The sequence below is a fragment of the Poecilia reticulata genome, chromosome 15 (assembly GCF_904066995.2).
Source record: "Poecilia reticulata chromosome 15, P_reticulata-male-v2, whole genome shotgun sequence".
Lineage (NCBI taxonomy): Eukaryota > Metazoa > Chordata > Actinopteri > Cyprinodontiformes > Poeciliidae > Poecilia > Poecilia reticulata.
Window position 1 is genome coordinate 30,150,855 of NC_088844.1, and position 14,980 is coordinate 30,165,834.

Consider the following 14,980-nt stretch of genomic DNA (forward strand, 5'->3'; position numbering starts at 1 on the left):
TGTTAAGCTGTGTTAACCATAGAATTACGCAAATTGCTCTTGCAAAAATAATTCACTTAATGGAAACAAGCCAATTTCCGGGGGGAAAGTAAGTTTTTGGATTAAGAAAACTGCGCTAAGATGAGGTTGTTTAAGGTATCCAAATGAATTTACAGTATTTGCACAACTGCAACAGAAATACTTTTTTTGCGCCACACGAGTCAGGTGATCAACAGCTGGACGTTACTACTAGCGAAAACCACGAAGAAGACAACAGGAATTAGTCTGATTTATGGTTTGTAGTTAGTTTTTTCCAGATAATGACCAGCTGGCTTCACCAGAGCTCTCACGGCATCGCACAGTTCATAAAAAGTTGTATTTAAAACATAACTCTTCTTTAACACTATGATACATAACTGGTTCCTTTTTGACCCGGTGAGGTTATATTTTTGCAATATCTTTGTAATTAAAAGTTTTCATCACTTCATATTCCAGGGATTCCTCAAGAAACATGTTACTGATAACATGCAGTTAAAATTTTTAATTTACCTTCCATATATTTTAAGAAATAGCATGTTTTACATCACTATCCCATTCTTCCGTGAGTGGGTCCAAAATGACCCGCATTCATTTCCTATGGATTTAATGGGAATCTTTGTTTCTTACCAACTGTGACTGTCAGGAAAACATTTTTTTGTGAACCAAACACACTGAGACCTAAGTGTCACCCCTGAATAATATTATTTTACACAGAAAGAACTCTTACATATAAGTATAATCTTTATTTTTTATCTCACAAATGTGTTTGTATGTCAATCATGAGTACTGTGACAGCGTTATTGTCACAAATCAACATGTTAGCGTTCTTCAAAGTTAGCCAACTCTAGTTATCTAACCAACTAGCTAACATTACCACCTAAACTTTATTGGGCATGTGAATTATTTGTGTGTGTGTCTGACACCATGGTTGAGAAAACCAAGAGAGAGAATGTGTTGAATGACATGCAGGACCTGTTGATCAATGTTCTTTCTTTTATCATCTCAATAAAATAAAAATTCATAGCTATAGAAATAAATGCATAAATAAATGAGACAGAAAAGTATAGAGTGTCTTCTCTGGGTCGGGGAGGATGTCCTGCCCCAGGTGGAGGAGTTCAAGTGTCTCAGGATCTTCTTCACCAATGAGGGAAAAATGGAGCGGGAGATCGACAGGCAGATTGGTGCAGCGTCTGCAGTGAAGCGGCGCTGTATCGATCTGTCGTGGTGAAGAGAGAGCTGAGTCACAAAGCGAACCTCTTGTTTTAGCGGTTGATCTAAGTTCCTACCCTCGTCTATGGTCATGGGCGTTGGGTCATGTCCGAAAGAACGAGATCACGGATACAAGCGGCCAAAACTAGTTTTCCCTGGTGTCTGGGCTCTCCCTTAGAGATGGGGTGAGAAGGTCAGATATCCAGGAGAGACTCAGAGTAGAACCGCTGCTCTTTCATGTCAAGAGGACCCGGTTGAAGTGACTCAGCATCTGGTCAGGATGCCTCCTGGACGCCTCTCTGGTGCGGTGCTCCGGGCACGTCCCACCAGGAGGAGGCCCAGGGAAGACCCAGGACACACTGACGATGTTTCTCAGCTGGGAACGCCATGGGTTCCCCCAGAGGAGCTGGAACAAGGGGCAGGGGAGAGCGAAGTCTGGGCCTCCTTACTTAGGCTGCTGACCCCGCGACCCAACCCCAGATAAACGGAAGATGGATGGATGGATGGATGGATGGATGGATGGATGGATGGATGGATGGATGGATGGATGGATGGATGGGATGGATGGATGGATGGATAAATCACACACACACTCACATGCGTGATACACATAGCATATATAGAATAGAGACAGTAACATTAGCTAGCTTCAGGAAATGTGCTCTTTTGCAGCCCACCCCCATGCCCACACACACACACACACACACACACACACACACACACACACACACACACACCCAATAGATGTTAACATTATCCATTATTGACATTTCATCATTGTTGTTGTAAAATTACTGCTGTTGTCGTTTTGTTTCAAAAACGTTCTACAAATTGTTCTAAAAATGCTTAAAAAAGTGAAAAATGAAAATATTTCAAACATGAAATAATCCGGTAACACTTTATTTGAAGGGGGGTGAATAAGACTGTCATGACACCGTCATAAACATGACATAACGCCTGTCATGAACATAAATAAGCCTTCATGAATATTCATGACTGCTGTCATAAAGCGTCATTAGGTAAATTATGACACTTTTAATACAAAGTTGACATTATTCAAAATGTCTTTGTTATGACAACGTGACATTAACCAATAAATCATTACTGTTTAAACTTTACCTTTAATAACAAAGTTACCTAATGTTTAAAGTGCAATCAGTAATACTTTTATAACAAATTTATATCAGTCATGAAGGCTTAAACCTGTTCATGACAGTCTTATTCACACCCCTTCAAATAAAGTGTTACCAATGATTCTTGTGTGAAATAAAACACAGTAGAAAGTAATATACAAAAAATTATTTTCAATCAAAATGACAAAAGTAGCATAAAAACACATTGATTGGAACCCGGGTCAAAAAGGACCCAGTCACGGAAGTCAGTCACTCTCACATCAGAGGGTTAAAATGGCTGACTACAGTTTCCCCAAACAACATCCAAGTGTTTACATCAATGATGGTTAATAACTTCTATGCATACCTAACTGGGCAATTTACCTTTTTGGACGAATAAAGTTTTTTTGTAATTCTTTTTTTGAATTATTTTTATTTGTCACGATGTAAACCAAAAAGGTTTTGGACAAATGGCGGCTTCTTGTTAAGTTAAACAACAACTGCTGCTCCAACTGCTAAAACGGCCACAAGCAGAATCGCAGGCATCGGGTCCGGGCCGCTGCTGCTGTCCAAGGGGGTCAGTTTCTCTTTCTTGTCGGCCTCGATATCGCTCCGCTTCTCGCTGACTGGATTCTTCACTTTGCAGGCGTAGTCTGAAAGGTCCTTAGTGTTCTTGGTAAAGACGATGCTGAGAGTCTTATTCCCCATATTCCATTCTCCCGTTTTTCCCGCCTTCCAGAAGTACCGGACGGGTTCGGCACCTTCAAACTGTTCACCACAAACCAGGGTACAGTTCTTGGAGGTACGACGGCTGCAACCCTTGGGACTCACGAAGACTTCAACAGGGTAGCCGGCCAGGTTATTGATCCCCACAGCGTTAAAGCTGACGGGAGGGACTCCTACGTTGATCTCCACCGTGAACAGCCCGCCGTAAGATTGTTTCATGGCGATGATCATCAGAGATCCGGAGGTCCGGTTCAGGTTTCCTCGGTGTTTAAATTCACCCTCATATTCCAGAGGTAGATAACCCAACTCGGTTGAAAATTCAACTAGAAGGTTCCCTTTATACTTCCAGGTGATGTTCTTGATGGCCTGAGGGAAATTGGGGTTGAGCGTCAGAGTCCCGCCGTCGTTATCAAAGTAAACCGTCCGGATCTGAGCAGCGACCGGCAGCGTCATCAGCATCAGGAGGGAGAGACCAGCAGTCACAGCCATGACAGAGCGAATCTACTAAATGTCGACGTTTAACTTGAAGAACTCCACACCCATCCAGCCTGGGTTGGTTTGTCATCAAAATGGCGGCCGTTCTCCTTGGCGGTTGGAAAGAAACGTCACGGTTTGTAACGGCTCGCAGCTGCAGCACTGAGTAGGTCGAGATGTTTCTTTAAGTAAAACAAAAAAATCTGTCATACATATTGGACTTTTTATTATTTTCCCGCTTTACTATTACCAAAATTGTGAAAAAAAAAAAAAAAATGGCCTTTTTGTGTCCAAACATCCTTTTTTTATTTGGTGATTTGGCGCTCAGATGCTAAATGTGACTGAGCAGTGAAGCCACCTAAAAATGAATATTGGACGTTAAAGCTATGAAATCTTGAAGGAACATCTGTGCAGAATATGGACTGGAAGCCCCGAGATCGAAGTGGGGAAAAAACCCTAAAGGTGGTGGAGAATGACTGAAGCTGTGGGACTTCCAGATCCAGACAGACAAAATGGTGATGGAGAACCAACCGGACATTGTGGTGGTGGATAAAGAACAGAGGAAAGCCGTTGTGGTGGATGTAGCAATATCAAGTGATTAGAACATCAGGAAAAAGGAGAAACTGGAGAAATACCAGGGCCTCAGGGAGGAACTGGAAAAGACCTGGAAGGTGAAGACCACAGTGGGGCCCTCGGGGCAGTCACCCCCAAACTGGAGCAGTGGCTCAAACAGATCCCAGGAACAACATCAGACATGTCAGTCCAGAAATGTGCAGTTTTAGGCACAGCCAAGATACTGGAGGAGAACCTCAAGGTCCCAGGCCTCTGGTAGAGGACCTGAGCTCAGAGGATGAGACAGACCACCCACGGAGGGTGAGAAGGGAAATTATATATATATATATATATATATATATATATATATATATATATATATCTGATGTGTTCCAAAAAAAGTGGAAATAAAAGGGCATGCTGCGTAATCCAGAATCCACGGTGCATCAGGTGACTATTTGAGTTGGATTCACCTTTTTGTTTTGATCACCTTTGAGTTTTGAATTTAAGTTTTGGGACAAATGGCCACTACACGCAGTACCCGCCCGTATCCCCTTACTCTCACCCGTTATCTGTGTATTTGGCGCAGCCTGCGCCTCTAGCATCAGAGTCCAGCCGTCACCGCCATGATTTGGAGAGAAAACACCGAGATAACAGCCGTAAATACCGACGTTTAACTAGAAGAGCTCCACAAAGCTTCCTCCTGAAATGGAGTGAGGCTCAAAATGTCTTCATTTATATAAATATAATCATCCCAGAGGTCGGCAGAGTATCCAAAAATGGTTCTCAAGTAAGAGCATCACTGCTTCAGCATATTTTTAGTAAAAAGTAGCCATCCAAAAAAAAAACTCGAGTAAAAAGGTATTTGGTAAAAAGTCTATTCAAGTACTGAGTAACTGATCAAATTATCATTTAATATTTAAATATTGCTAACTAAAAATATAAAGTTAAGTTTTATTTATTTTGGTATTCTAATGACGGAAATGACAATTACATCTAGGAAACAAAAGGTGACAAATTTTACTCAAGAATAGAAATACTTCACAATAAAATTACTCAAATAAATGCAAAAAGTACAGCAAAGTAAAAAATACTCCTAAAAGTATTTTCTCAAAAAAGTTACTAAAGTAAATGTAACTAGTTACTACCCAACTTATTCTGACTCCAGTAGAGAAATGTGAGTAAACCAGCAGATCTCGTCTCCAGGACTCCTCCTCAGCTTCAGGGCTGAAAATGAAACCGACTGTTAAGAAAAATAACCAAGAAGTGTTAAAGTCTGAATCCCTGTCAGGTTTAGTAATATCTCAAACAGACAAAAAGTAAAAACACAAACAAATGAATAAAACAAAGCTGTCATGCCCACTTTATGCAATTTTACATAATTTGTTCAAAATTAGAGGAGGGTCCGTCGGATAGTCGAACCTCGGATTCAGGAAGAGCAGTGTGGTTCTGGTTCTGGTCGTGGAACACTGGACCAGCTCTACACCCTCAGCGGGGTCCTGGAGGGTGCATGGGAGTTCGCCCATCCAGTCTACATGTGTTTTGTGGACTTGGAGAAGGCGTTCGACCGTGTCCCTCGGGGGGCCCTGTGGGGGGTACTCCGGGAGTATGGGGTACCGGGCCCTTTGATACGGGCTGTCATGTCCCTGTATGACCGGTGTCAGAGTCTGGTCCGCATTGCCGGCAGTAAGTCCGGCTCGTTTCCTGTGAGAGTTGGACTCCGCCAGGCTGCCCTTTGTCACCGATTCTGTTCATTACTTTTATGGACAGAATCTCTAGACCAGCCGAGGTGTTGAGGGGATCCGTTTTGGTGGCCTTAGGATGACATCTCTGCTTTTTGCGGATGATGCGGTCCTGTTGGCTTCATCGGAACGTGATCTGCAGCTCTCACTGGAGCGGTTCACAGCCGGGATGAGGCTCAGTGCCTCCAAATCCGAGGCCATGGTCTTGAGCCGGAAAAGGGTAGAGTGCCTTCTCCGGGTCAGGGGGGTCGTCCTGCCTCAAGTGGAGGAGTTTAAGTATCTGGGGATCTTGTTCACGAATGAGGGAAGAAGGGAGCGGGAGATCGACAGGCGGATTGGGGCAGCGTCTGCCGTGAAGCGGGCGCTGTACCAGTCCGTCATGGTGAAGAGAGAGCTGAGCCAAAAAGCGAAGCTCTCGATTTACCGGTCGATCTACGTTCCCACCCTCATCTATGGTCATGAGCTTTGGGTCATGACCGAAAGAACGAGGTCACGGGTACAAGCGGCCGAAATGGGTTTCCTCCTCCGCAGGGTGGCTGGGCTCTCCCTTAGAGAGAGAAGCTCGGTCATCCGGGAGGGACTCAGAGTAGAGCCGCTGCTCCTCCACGTCGAGAGGAGCCAGTTGAGGCTCGGGCATCTGGTCAGGATGCCTCCTGGACGCCTCCCTGGTGAGGAGTTCATGTCCCACCGGGAGGAGGGGAGACCCAGGACACGCTGGAGGGATTAAGTCTCTCGGCTGGCCTGGGAACGCCTTGGGATTCCCCCGGAGGAGCTGGAAGAAGTGGCTGGGGAGGGAAGTCTGGGCCTCCCTTCTGAAGCTGCTGCCCCCGCGACCCGACCCCGGATAAGCGGAAGAAAATGGATGGATGGATGGTGTTTATGCTAGCTGTGTAGCATCGTGCCTTCTGCTCACATTAGCTGTCAGCTCCTAGAGCTTCAGGCCAGAATTTCAACATAAATAATTTCTTACTTTATCCATTTTTGTCTTGGGGAATCTGAAGGTACTCGGTGACATTCTTGGTGGTAATGGTAGCCATCTTGCTAATTATGTCTAGGCCTTGTGATTTCTCAATATGATTTCATTCATATTGTGTTAGGATTCATACTTTTAAAAGGAATGTGACGTCTAGTTTGGGTTACAATATTGTTGCCATCTTTTAATCAAATTGGTAATAAAATGTTGCACTGCTAGATAATTGTATTTATGCTGTCAAACTACAAAAATGGGTGACGTGGGGGTAGAGTCCATCACTCTGTGGCCTTGCGGGAGAATAAGTGCCTCATTTGCATTTAAAGAGACAGCACCTACTCCAACATCTACCTAATCTTAGAGATTTCAAGAGGAGCAGCAGAAACAGACAAATTGTATTGATTGCAACACTGACTGCTACTGGAGATCCTTCCTGCAAACACAGGGGTGTCCAAAGTGGGTCCAGGAGACCCGGCATCCTGCATGTTTTAGTTCTCTCCCTAGTGGTAGCAACATAAAATAAAGTTTAATGCGGATGTTTTACATTTTAACCTCATTCAGCGGCGTCTTAAACTGGTGTAGCTTCAGCGACGCTCCGAGCTAGCAGCTACATTTAGATCATACCCTGCATTAACCTTCCGAGTCCACTTCCGGGTAGATTTACAACCGTTACTTCAGTTTATTATCAAGCCCCAGAGAGCGACACAACTGAGATCTCATTAATATGCTACATTTAAAAGGTGTCTGCATATTCTTCCCTTTTTAGCAGCATCTGAAACCGATGTTTAAGTGACGCTCCAAGCTAGCAGCTAAATTAAGAGTGTGCCCTGCCTAAACTTCCGGATTCGCTTCAAAGGGACTTTCATGTAATGCCTTTAAGTTTTTGACTTCAAAGAAACTCTTCAGAGTCGGCGACGCAATGAATTTATTTTAAAAGGCACTTTACATAGCAGTGGAAAAACGAATAAATACATGAGTAGCACTGAAAACAGGCTTTTACGACGCAACACAAAATTAGATGCTAACAGTTTTAATTCCATCCATCAATATCTCACACACACACACACACACACACACACACACACACACACACACACACACACACACACACACACACACACACACACACACACACATTCCTGCTGTAGGAGGAGGGCGGTGATGAATCTGAACGCTGATGCAGCCGCTTCTCCACAGGACAGATTGTCACATTAGAGCTGAATTTATCTCAAACAGGAAGTGACATCACTCCCTCAGATTACTGCATGAGTTTCAGTCCCAGACCAAAACCACATAACTCAAAACCTCAGAACCGCTGTGATCCAGCAGTCGGGTTCTGAGGTATCAGCGGCCATGTTGAGACTTTCAGTGTTGCATTCAATGACAGCTGGGAAATATCACCGTTGCTCATTCTCTCAGCTCTTTTTTTGGAGAGGGGAAATGTCGAAATAACGACAATGTGAGGAAATTACGTCATAATGCGTTTGCAGGTAGTGATGTCACGATGCGTGTGCAGGTGTCCGTACCTCTTCAGCTCGCTCCGTCTGTCCCTGAGAATAAAGCCAGCGAGGAGATTCTGTTAGAGTTCTGCAGGAAAACACAGATGGGACGCACTAATCAGCAACAACCACCGTCCTGCTTCTCGACCCGATACTCTGGTGTGTATCCGACCAGAACGATCAGCATGGACTGGCAGGCCATGTAGACCTGAAACACAGCACACCAGAACTTATACCCTACTCCAGCATTTCTCCAACCATACGGACATTTAAAGAAGAGCAGAAACAGCAGTGCTTGCCACTTTCTTCAGTCAGAGGCTTCATCAGGTTGATTGCAACACTGACTGCTCACAGCATCAACAACATCACACCAGCAGAACCAGTTTTCTTCCAGAATTTTATGCTTTTTAATTTAAGACACTGAGCCTTAATGCAAACTGTTCTTAGATTAGACCAATTGTTAGATGACTCAGATCTTCTTGACTGAAAGGAAACTGTTCTGGTTAATAAACCTTTAAATAGGTTTCATTTACCTTCATAAGGACACATTTTAGACCGAAACGCTGGGTGTTTGGACCCAGTGGCTCCTGTGAGTCCTCCTCTGTTGACCTTTGACCCTTGGAGGTATATTTTAAACCTGTTATTACAGATCTTGGTTTTAAGGTGGACAGTGATTTTAAACTGGACAGCCAAATCAGAGCCGTGGTTAAGTCCAGCTTTTATCATTTAAGGCGACTGGCGTCAGTGAAATCTTTTCTTTCCATTTTGAAACGGTGATCCAGGCTTTTATTTCCACTCGGTTGGATTACTGTAACTCCCTTCATCAGGGAGTCAGTCAGTCGCTGCAGCTGGTTCAGATGCTGCTGCACCACTTTTAACAGGAACTAAAAAGAGGGAGCATGTGACCCCTGACCTGGCCTCACTTCACTAGCTGCCTGTATATTTTAGGATTCATTTTAAAATTCTCATGTTTGTTTTTAAATTACTGCATAATCTCGCCCTGGCTGACCTCTCTGAGCTTCTTCACCCCTTACGTACCTTATCGGTCACTCAGGTCAGCATATCAGCTGCTCCTGGAGGTACAGAGGTCCAGGAGGAGCTCAGAGGGGACAGAGCTTCTCTGTCATGGGCCCTAAGTTATGGACCGACTTGCCTTTGCAGGTCAGAGAGGCCCCTTCACTGTCCACTTTTAAAGTTAGTCCTAAAACCTTTTACTTGGCTTTCGACTCCAGCAGGATCTAGTTTTAAATTGTATGTTTGTTTTTAAACTGTAAGAGTTTTTATTTTTATCATGTCGCTCCTTCACCCTGACGTTCCTTCCCTGGGGGGGCGCCGATTTATGTTTTCGCATCCATATTAAATAATGTGTAGTTGCGCCACTGTCACCGAGGCCGAGCCGAGCTGGATGTTAGCCAAACTAGCATCGCCGCTCAAAGATGAGCGAGAAGGACGAACCACTGTCAGTCTCTTACCTTATTTGGAAATGGGACCGTTGCACTCCGGAAGTGAAGGGGGCACTATTTCCTATATTATCGGCGTTCTCCCGTTTTATTTTTATTTTTAAATTTGTGATATAGCTTCATCTTTAGGAAGGAGTTTCTCTCTCAGCATGTATTTGAACTTCTTTTATTTACTCCAGCGCAGCTCACAGTTTTTAACAATTTCCGTTGCTTTCTGTGTACTTCTAAATCTGCTTCTTTTTCGCATCTTTTCGGGCCTACTACTGCCTCTAGTGGCGAGGGGGTGGTAGCACAACTAATATAAATACATTACTAAATCAGAATACCAAAGTCTTTATTATTTATTATTCATTCTCGCATAACTGAAACAGCAAAAGATAAAATCCCTCACAAAACACCAAACCTTTTAATTTTCTTAAGGAAATAGAGCTAATTAAATGACATAAAACCTGAAAGTGGTTCCAGTTTCGTTGGCCAACCTGTTGAAACTATGGCAAATTTTTAATACCTTGGATCATTCCAGGACATTCAGCTCAATTTTGCTGAAAACACTGGCTACATTTTTAAGAAACGTCACTTTATCTTTTAAGAAGACCCAGTGATCTTGTGGTTACCTAACAAGTGCAACTCGTGCAAAACCTCTAGTTAGCTAGAGGTAACATTGGCTAACATTACCTCTAGTTAAGTAATGTTAACATTTTAACAATGAGTTAAAATGTTAAAACTTAAAAATTTAACTTAAGTTTTAAGTCATCTCAAGTTTTAACTGTTGAGTGCTATAGCTTTTCATCTCCTCGGCTGGTTTGGTCATATGAGCTGCAGACTAACAGACAATCTTCTAAGAATATTTGAAGTAGCAGGAAAAACAATAGTAGGTAAATAGTGGTGAAACCAAAAACAACTCTGTCTAAACTGTTTAGAGCATCCATCCTCTTTTTTTCGTCAGTTTGAGCTCATGAAGGCGTTACTGTGTTCTTCTGGTTAATATAGAACATCCATTAGACGTCATTCACTGACAATAACCCCAATTACCACCCCCTCGCCACTAGAGGCAGTAGCACTGCAGGCCCGAAAAGATGCGACTAAGAAGCAGATTTAGAAGAACACCAAAAGCTACGGAATAAGTTAAAAGCTGTGAGCTGCGCTGATGTAAATAAAAAAGAGAAGTTGAAATACATGCTGAGAGTGAAACTCCTTACTACAGATGAAGTTATATCACGTATTTCAAAAGAACATTTAAACGGAAGAACGCGGACAATAAGGGAAATAGTGCCCCCTTCACTTCCGGAGTGCAATGGTCCCATTTCCAAATAGGTAAGAGACTGACAGTGGTCCGTCCCGCGCCTTCCTGTTTGCTGCAGCGAGGTGTACTTGGGATGAGCTGCACCAGCAAGATAGTTAGCTTCTTTAACTTCCGGGTTCAATCTATTTGAATGTTTTCAAAAGCTTCGGTCAGCAACACAGCTGAGAACTCAGCTGATATGCTAACTTAAATGTTTGTGCAGAGTTTTAGCGCAATATGTTGCGTCAGATATGAGCCAAATCAAGAGTGTGCCCTACTTTAACTTCCGTGTTCGCTTCAGTTCAGCGCGAGTGGCGAAATTAAATTTACTCAAGAAGGCACGTTACGTTACAGAGCAGTGAAAAACAAATTAATACACGAGTAGCACAGGACAAACGGACATTTCCGGTCCAACACAAACATAAACGAGTCGCTTATTCCTGTCGTTTCTTTTGTTGTTTTGTTTGCCTCAACTCTGGACACTGACAGTGTCGCCAGTCATTCATGCGTTACAGAGACTTTATGTAAAATAGAGACAATTATGGACCGCATCTTGTTAAGCTGTGTTAACCATAGAATTACGCAAATTGCTCTTGCAAAAATAATTCACTTAATGGAAACAAGCCAATTTCCGGGGGGAAAGTAAGTTTTTGGATTAAGAAAACTGCGCTAAGATGAGGTTGTTTAAGGTATCCAAATGAATTTACAGTATTTGCACAACTGCAACAGAAATACTTTTTTTGCGCCACACGAGTCAGGTGATCAACAGCTGGACGTTACTACTACTAGGAATTAGTCTGATTTATGGTTTGTAGTTAGTTTTTTCCAGGTAATGACCAGCTGGCTTCACCAGATCTCTAACGGCATCGCACAGTTCATAAAAAGTTGTATTTAAAACATAACTCTTCTTTAAAATGGCTGACTACAGTTTCCCCAAACAACATCTAAGTGTTTACATCAATGATGGTTAATAACTTCTATGCATACCTAACTGGGCAATTTACCTTTTTGGACGAATAAAGTTTTTTGTAATTCTTTTTTTGAATTCTTTTTATTTGTCACGATGTAAACCAAAAAGGTTTTGGACAAATGGCGGCTTCTTGTTAAGTTAAACAACAACTGCTGCTCCAACTGCTAAAACGGCCACAAGCAGAATCGCAGGCATCGGGTCCGGGCCGCTGCTGCTGTCCAAGGGGGTCAGTTTCTCTATCTGGTCGAACAGGCTCTCCTTCTGGCTCCGCTTCTCGCTGACTGGATTCTTCACTTTGCAGGCGTAGTCTGAAAGGTCCTTAGTGTTCTTGGTAAAGACGATGCTGAGAGTCTTATTCCCCATATTCCATTCTCCCATATTTCCTGCCTTCCAGAAGTACTGGACGGGTTCGGCACCTCTAAACTCTACACCACAAACCAGGGTACAGTTCTTGGAGGTACTACGGCTGCAATCCTTGGGACTCACGAAGACTTCAACAGGGTAGCCGTCCAGCTTATTGAGCCCCACAGCGTTAAAGGTGATGGGAGGGTCTGTGTTGATCTCCACCGTGAACAGCCCGTCTTCAGATTGTCTCATCTCTCTGATAGTCAGAGTTCCGGAGGTGACGTTTATGTGTGCTCGGTATTTAAAGATATTCTGATATTCCAGATCACGATAACTATAATCTGTTGAATATTCAGTTACAATTTTCCCTCTATGCTTCCAGGTGATGTTCTTGATGGTCTCAGGGTAATTGGGGTTGAGCGTCAGAGTCCCGCCGAACATGTGAAAGTAAGCCGTACGGATCTGAGCAGCGACCGGCAGCGTCATCAGCATCAGGAGGGAGAGACCAGCAGTCACAGCCATGACGGAGCGAATCTACTAAATGTCGACGTTTAACTTGAAGAACTCCACACCCATCCAGCCTGGGTTGGTTTGTGATCAAAATGGCGGCCGTTCTCCTTGGCGGTTGGAAAGAAACGTCACGGTTTGTAACGGCTCGCAGCTGCAGCACTGAGTAGGTCGAGATGTTTCGTTAAGTAAAACAAAAAATCTGTCATAGATATTGGACTTTTTATTATTTTCCCGCTTTACTATTACCAAAATTGTGAAAAAAAAAATAAAAAAATGGCCTTTTTGTGTCCAAACATCCTTTTTTTATTTGGTGATTTGGCGCTCAGATGCTAAATGTGACTGAGCAGTGAAGCCACATAAAAATGAATATTGGACGTTAAAGCTATGAAATCTTGTTGAAACGTTTGACAGAAAGACTTGAAATGAAGCCAGTCCATGACTGCTTCATCTGTGGATGTGTCTGAGCCCGTGGATCTGTTTTAACTCGGAAATGAAAGTTTATGAATCTAACAAGAGACGAGTTGAAACATTTAAGTTCAATAATGTTGAACTGTGAGTTTTAACTTAATGCTGCAATTTAAACCAAATATTTATTTCACAACAAGAAAAATCTGCCCTTGCCTAGTGAAAGAGCACATATTTCTCTATTATTTTACTCACCATGTCAAGATAATTATTTTACTTTAGAATAATTTAAATCCTTCTTTTCAAATTGCATTAACATAATTTCTGATCTTCTAATACATTTTATTAAACATCACAAGTAATTCTGCTCTAAAGCATCCAGTGTGAACAGAACATTATCCTCAAACTGATGGTTAAATTAACATTTGCCTTATAACACAAGAGTCAGACCAATGTAACGCACTTCATCTCAGGATACAACAACCTGCCGCTAAGAACTCTGGGAAATAATTCACATTCCTGTGTTTCTTCAGTCACTTTTTCTTTTTTTAGAGTGCTAACCTAATAACTAGTTTATTCAACTCTTGGATGTTTGACAAAATTAAAAGGTTAACAACTCACTATAAGTTTATCTTTCACAAATTTAGGTTCAAAATCTAAAACTTGTTAAATTTATTTGACTTAAAGAGTACAAGATAGTAAACACAACTAAATGCGTCTCAAATGTTTTACAGTGTATATGTTTGTGTGATGAGCAGAAATTTGTCAAAAAAGTGATTGCAGTGTCCTTATTCTTTTTTTTTATTTTATCAAATATGGCTTAAATTGCCAATACTTTGATGCCTAAAATATGTATTAACGATCTACAACATTTAATTTACCTTTGGGATCAAAAAGTATTTGTACAAATAAATTCTTTACATTTTTCACTCCCAACCAAGGAGATTTTGAACAAAAGGTTAAAGGTGATGGGAAGGACTCTGTTGTTGATCTCCACCTTGAACAGCCCGCCGTCAGATTTATCCATGTTGTTGATGGTCAGTGTTCCGGTGGTCAGGTTCACGTGTGCTCGGGATTTAAAGGCACCCAGATATTCCAGAGGAACCCAACCGTTTATATATTCAGCTACAAGGTTCCCTCTATGCTTCCAGGTGATGCTGCTGATGGTCCCAGAGTAATTGGGGTTGAGCGTCAGAGTCCCGCCGAACATGTCAAAGTAAACCGTCCGGTTCTGAGCAGCGACCGGCAGCGTCATCAGCATCAGGAGGGAGAGACCAGCAGTCACAGCCATGACGGAGCGAATCTACTAAATGTCGACGTTTAACTTGAACCCAAACCAACCCATCCAGCCTGGGTTGGTTTGTGATAAAATGGCGGCCGTTCTCCTTGGCGGTTGGAAACATAGACATGAATATGTAGACGCCTCATGCAGCGCTGAGTCGTACGTAAAATAGTCCGCCATCTTCTATGTTGCAGCACCGCAGTGAAGTTAGTTTCAAGTTGGATGTTCGAGCTCCGGGGAGTAGCGGCGTTTAGCTCAAGGTTGATCCGATTTATGAACGCTAATGTCGGCCGGCGGTTCTCCACAACTCCCGGCCGAAGCGCCCGAAGGTTCACTTAGGAACTGTCAACAAATTACCGAACCAAACTAAGTAATTGTAAGTGCTAATTCCTGCTTTTAAATGAGACACAATGTCATCTATTAA

At 42.8% G+C, this 14,980-nt stretch overlaps 2 protein-coding genes across 2 annotated transcripts; both read right to left on the reverse strand.

Annotated features, from left to right (window-relative positions):
• Positions 1-2,752: 2,752 nt before the first annotated feature.
• Positions 2,753-3,679, reverse strand: LOC145555171 (uncharacterized). The gene has a single exon (XM_081616578.1). It carries the CDS (start codon positions 3,552-3,554, stop codon positions 2,829-2,831), a length of 726 nt encoding a protein of 241 aa, XP_081472704.1. The 5' UTR covers positions 3,555-3,679; the 3' UTR covers positions 2,753-2,828.
• A 4,032-nt stretch (positions 3,680-7,711) lies between these two features.
• On the reverse strand, positions 7,712-13,095 carry LOC145555155 (uncharacterized). Its single transcript, XM_081616538.1, has 3 exons — positions 12,049-13,095; positions 8,330-8,510; positions 7,712-8,224 (listed from the first exon to the last, which is right to left on the reverse strand). The coding sequence occupies exon 1, from the start codon at positions 12,879-12,881 to the stop codon at positions 12,153-12,155; it is 729 nt and encodes a 242-aa protein (XP_081472664.1). The 5' UTR covers positions 12,882-13,095; the 3' UTR covers positions 7,712-8,224; positions 8,330-8,510; positions 12,049-12,152.
• Between the last annotated feature and the right edge of the window lie 1,885 nt (positions 13,096-14,980).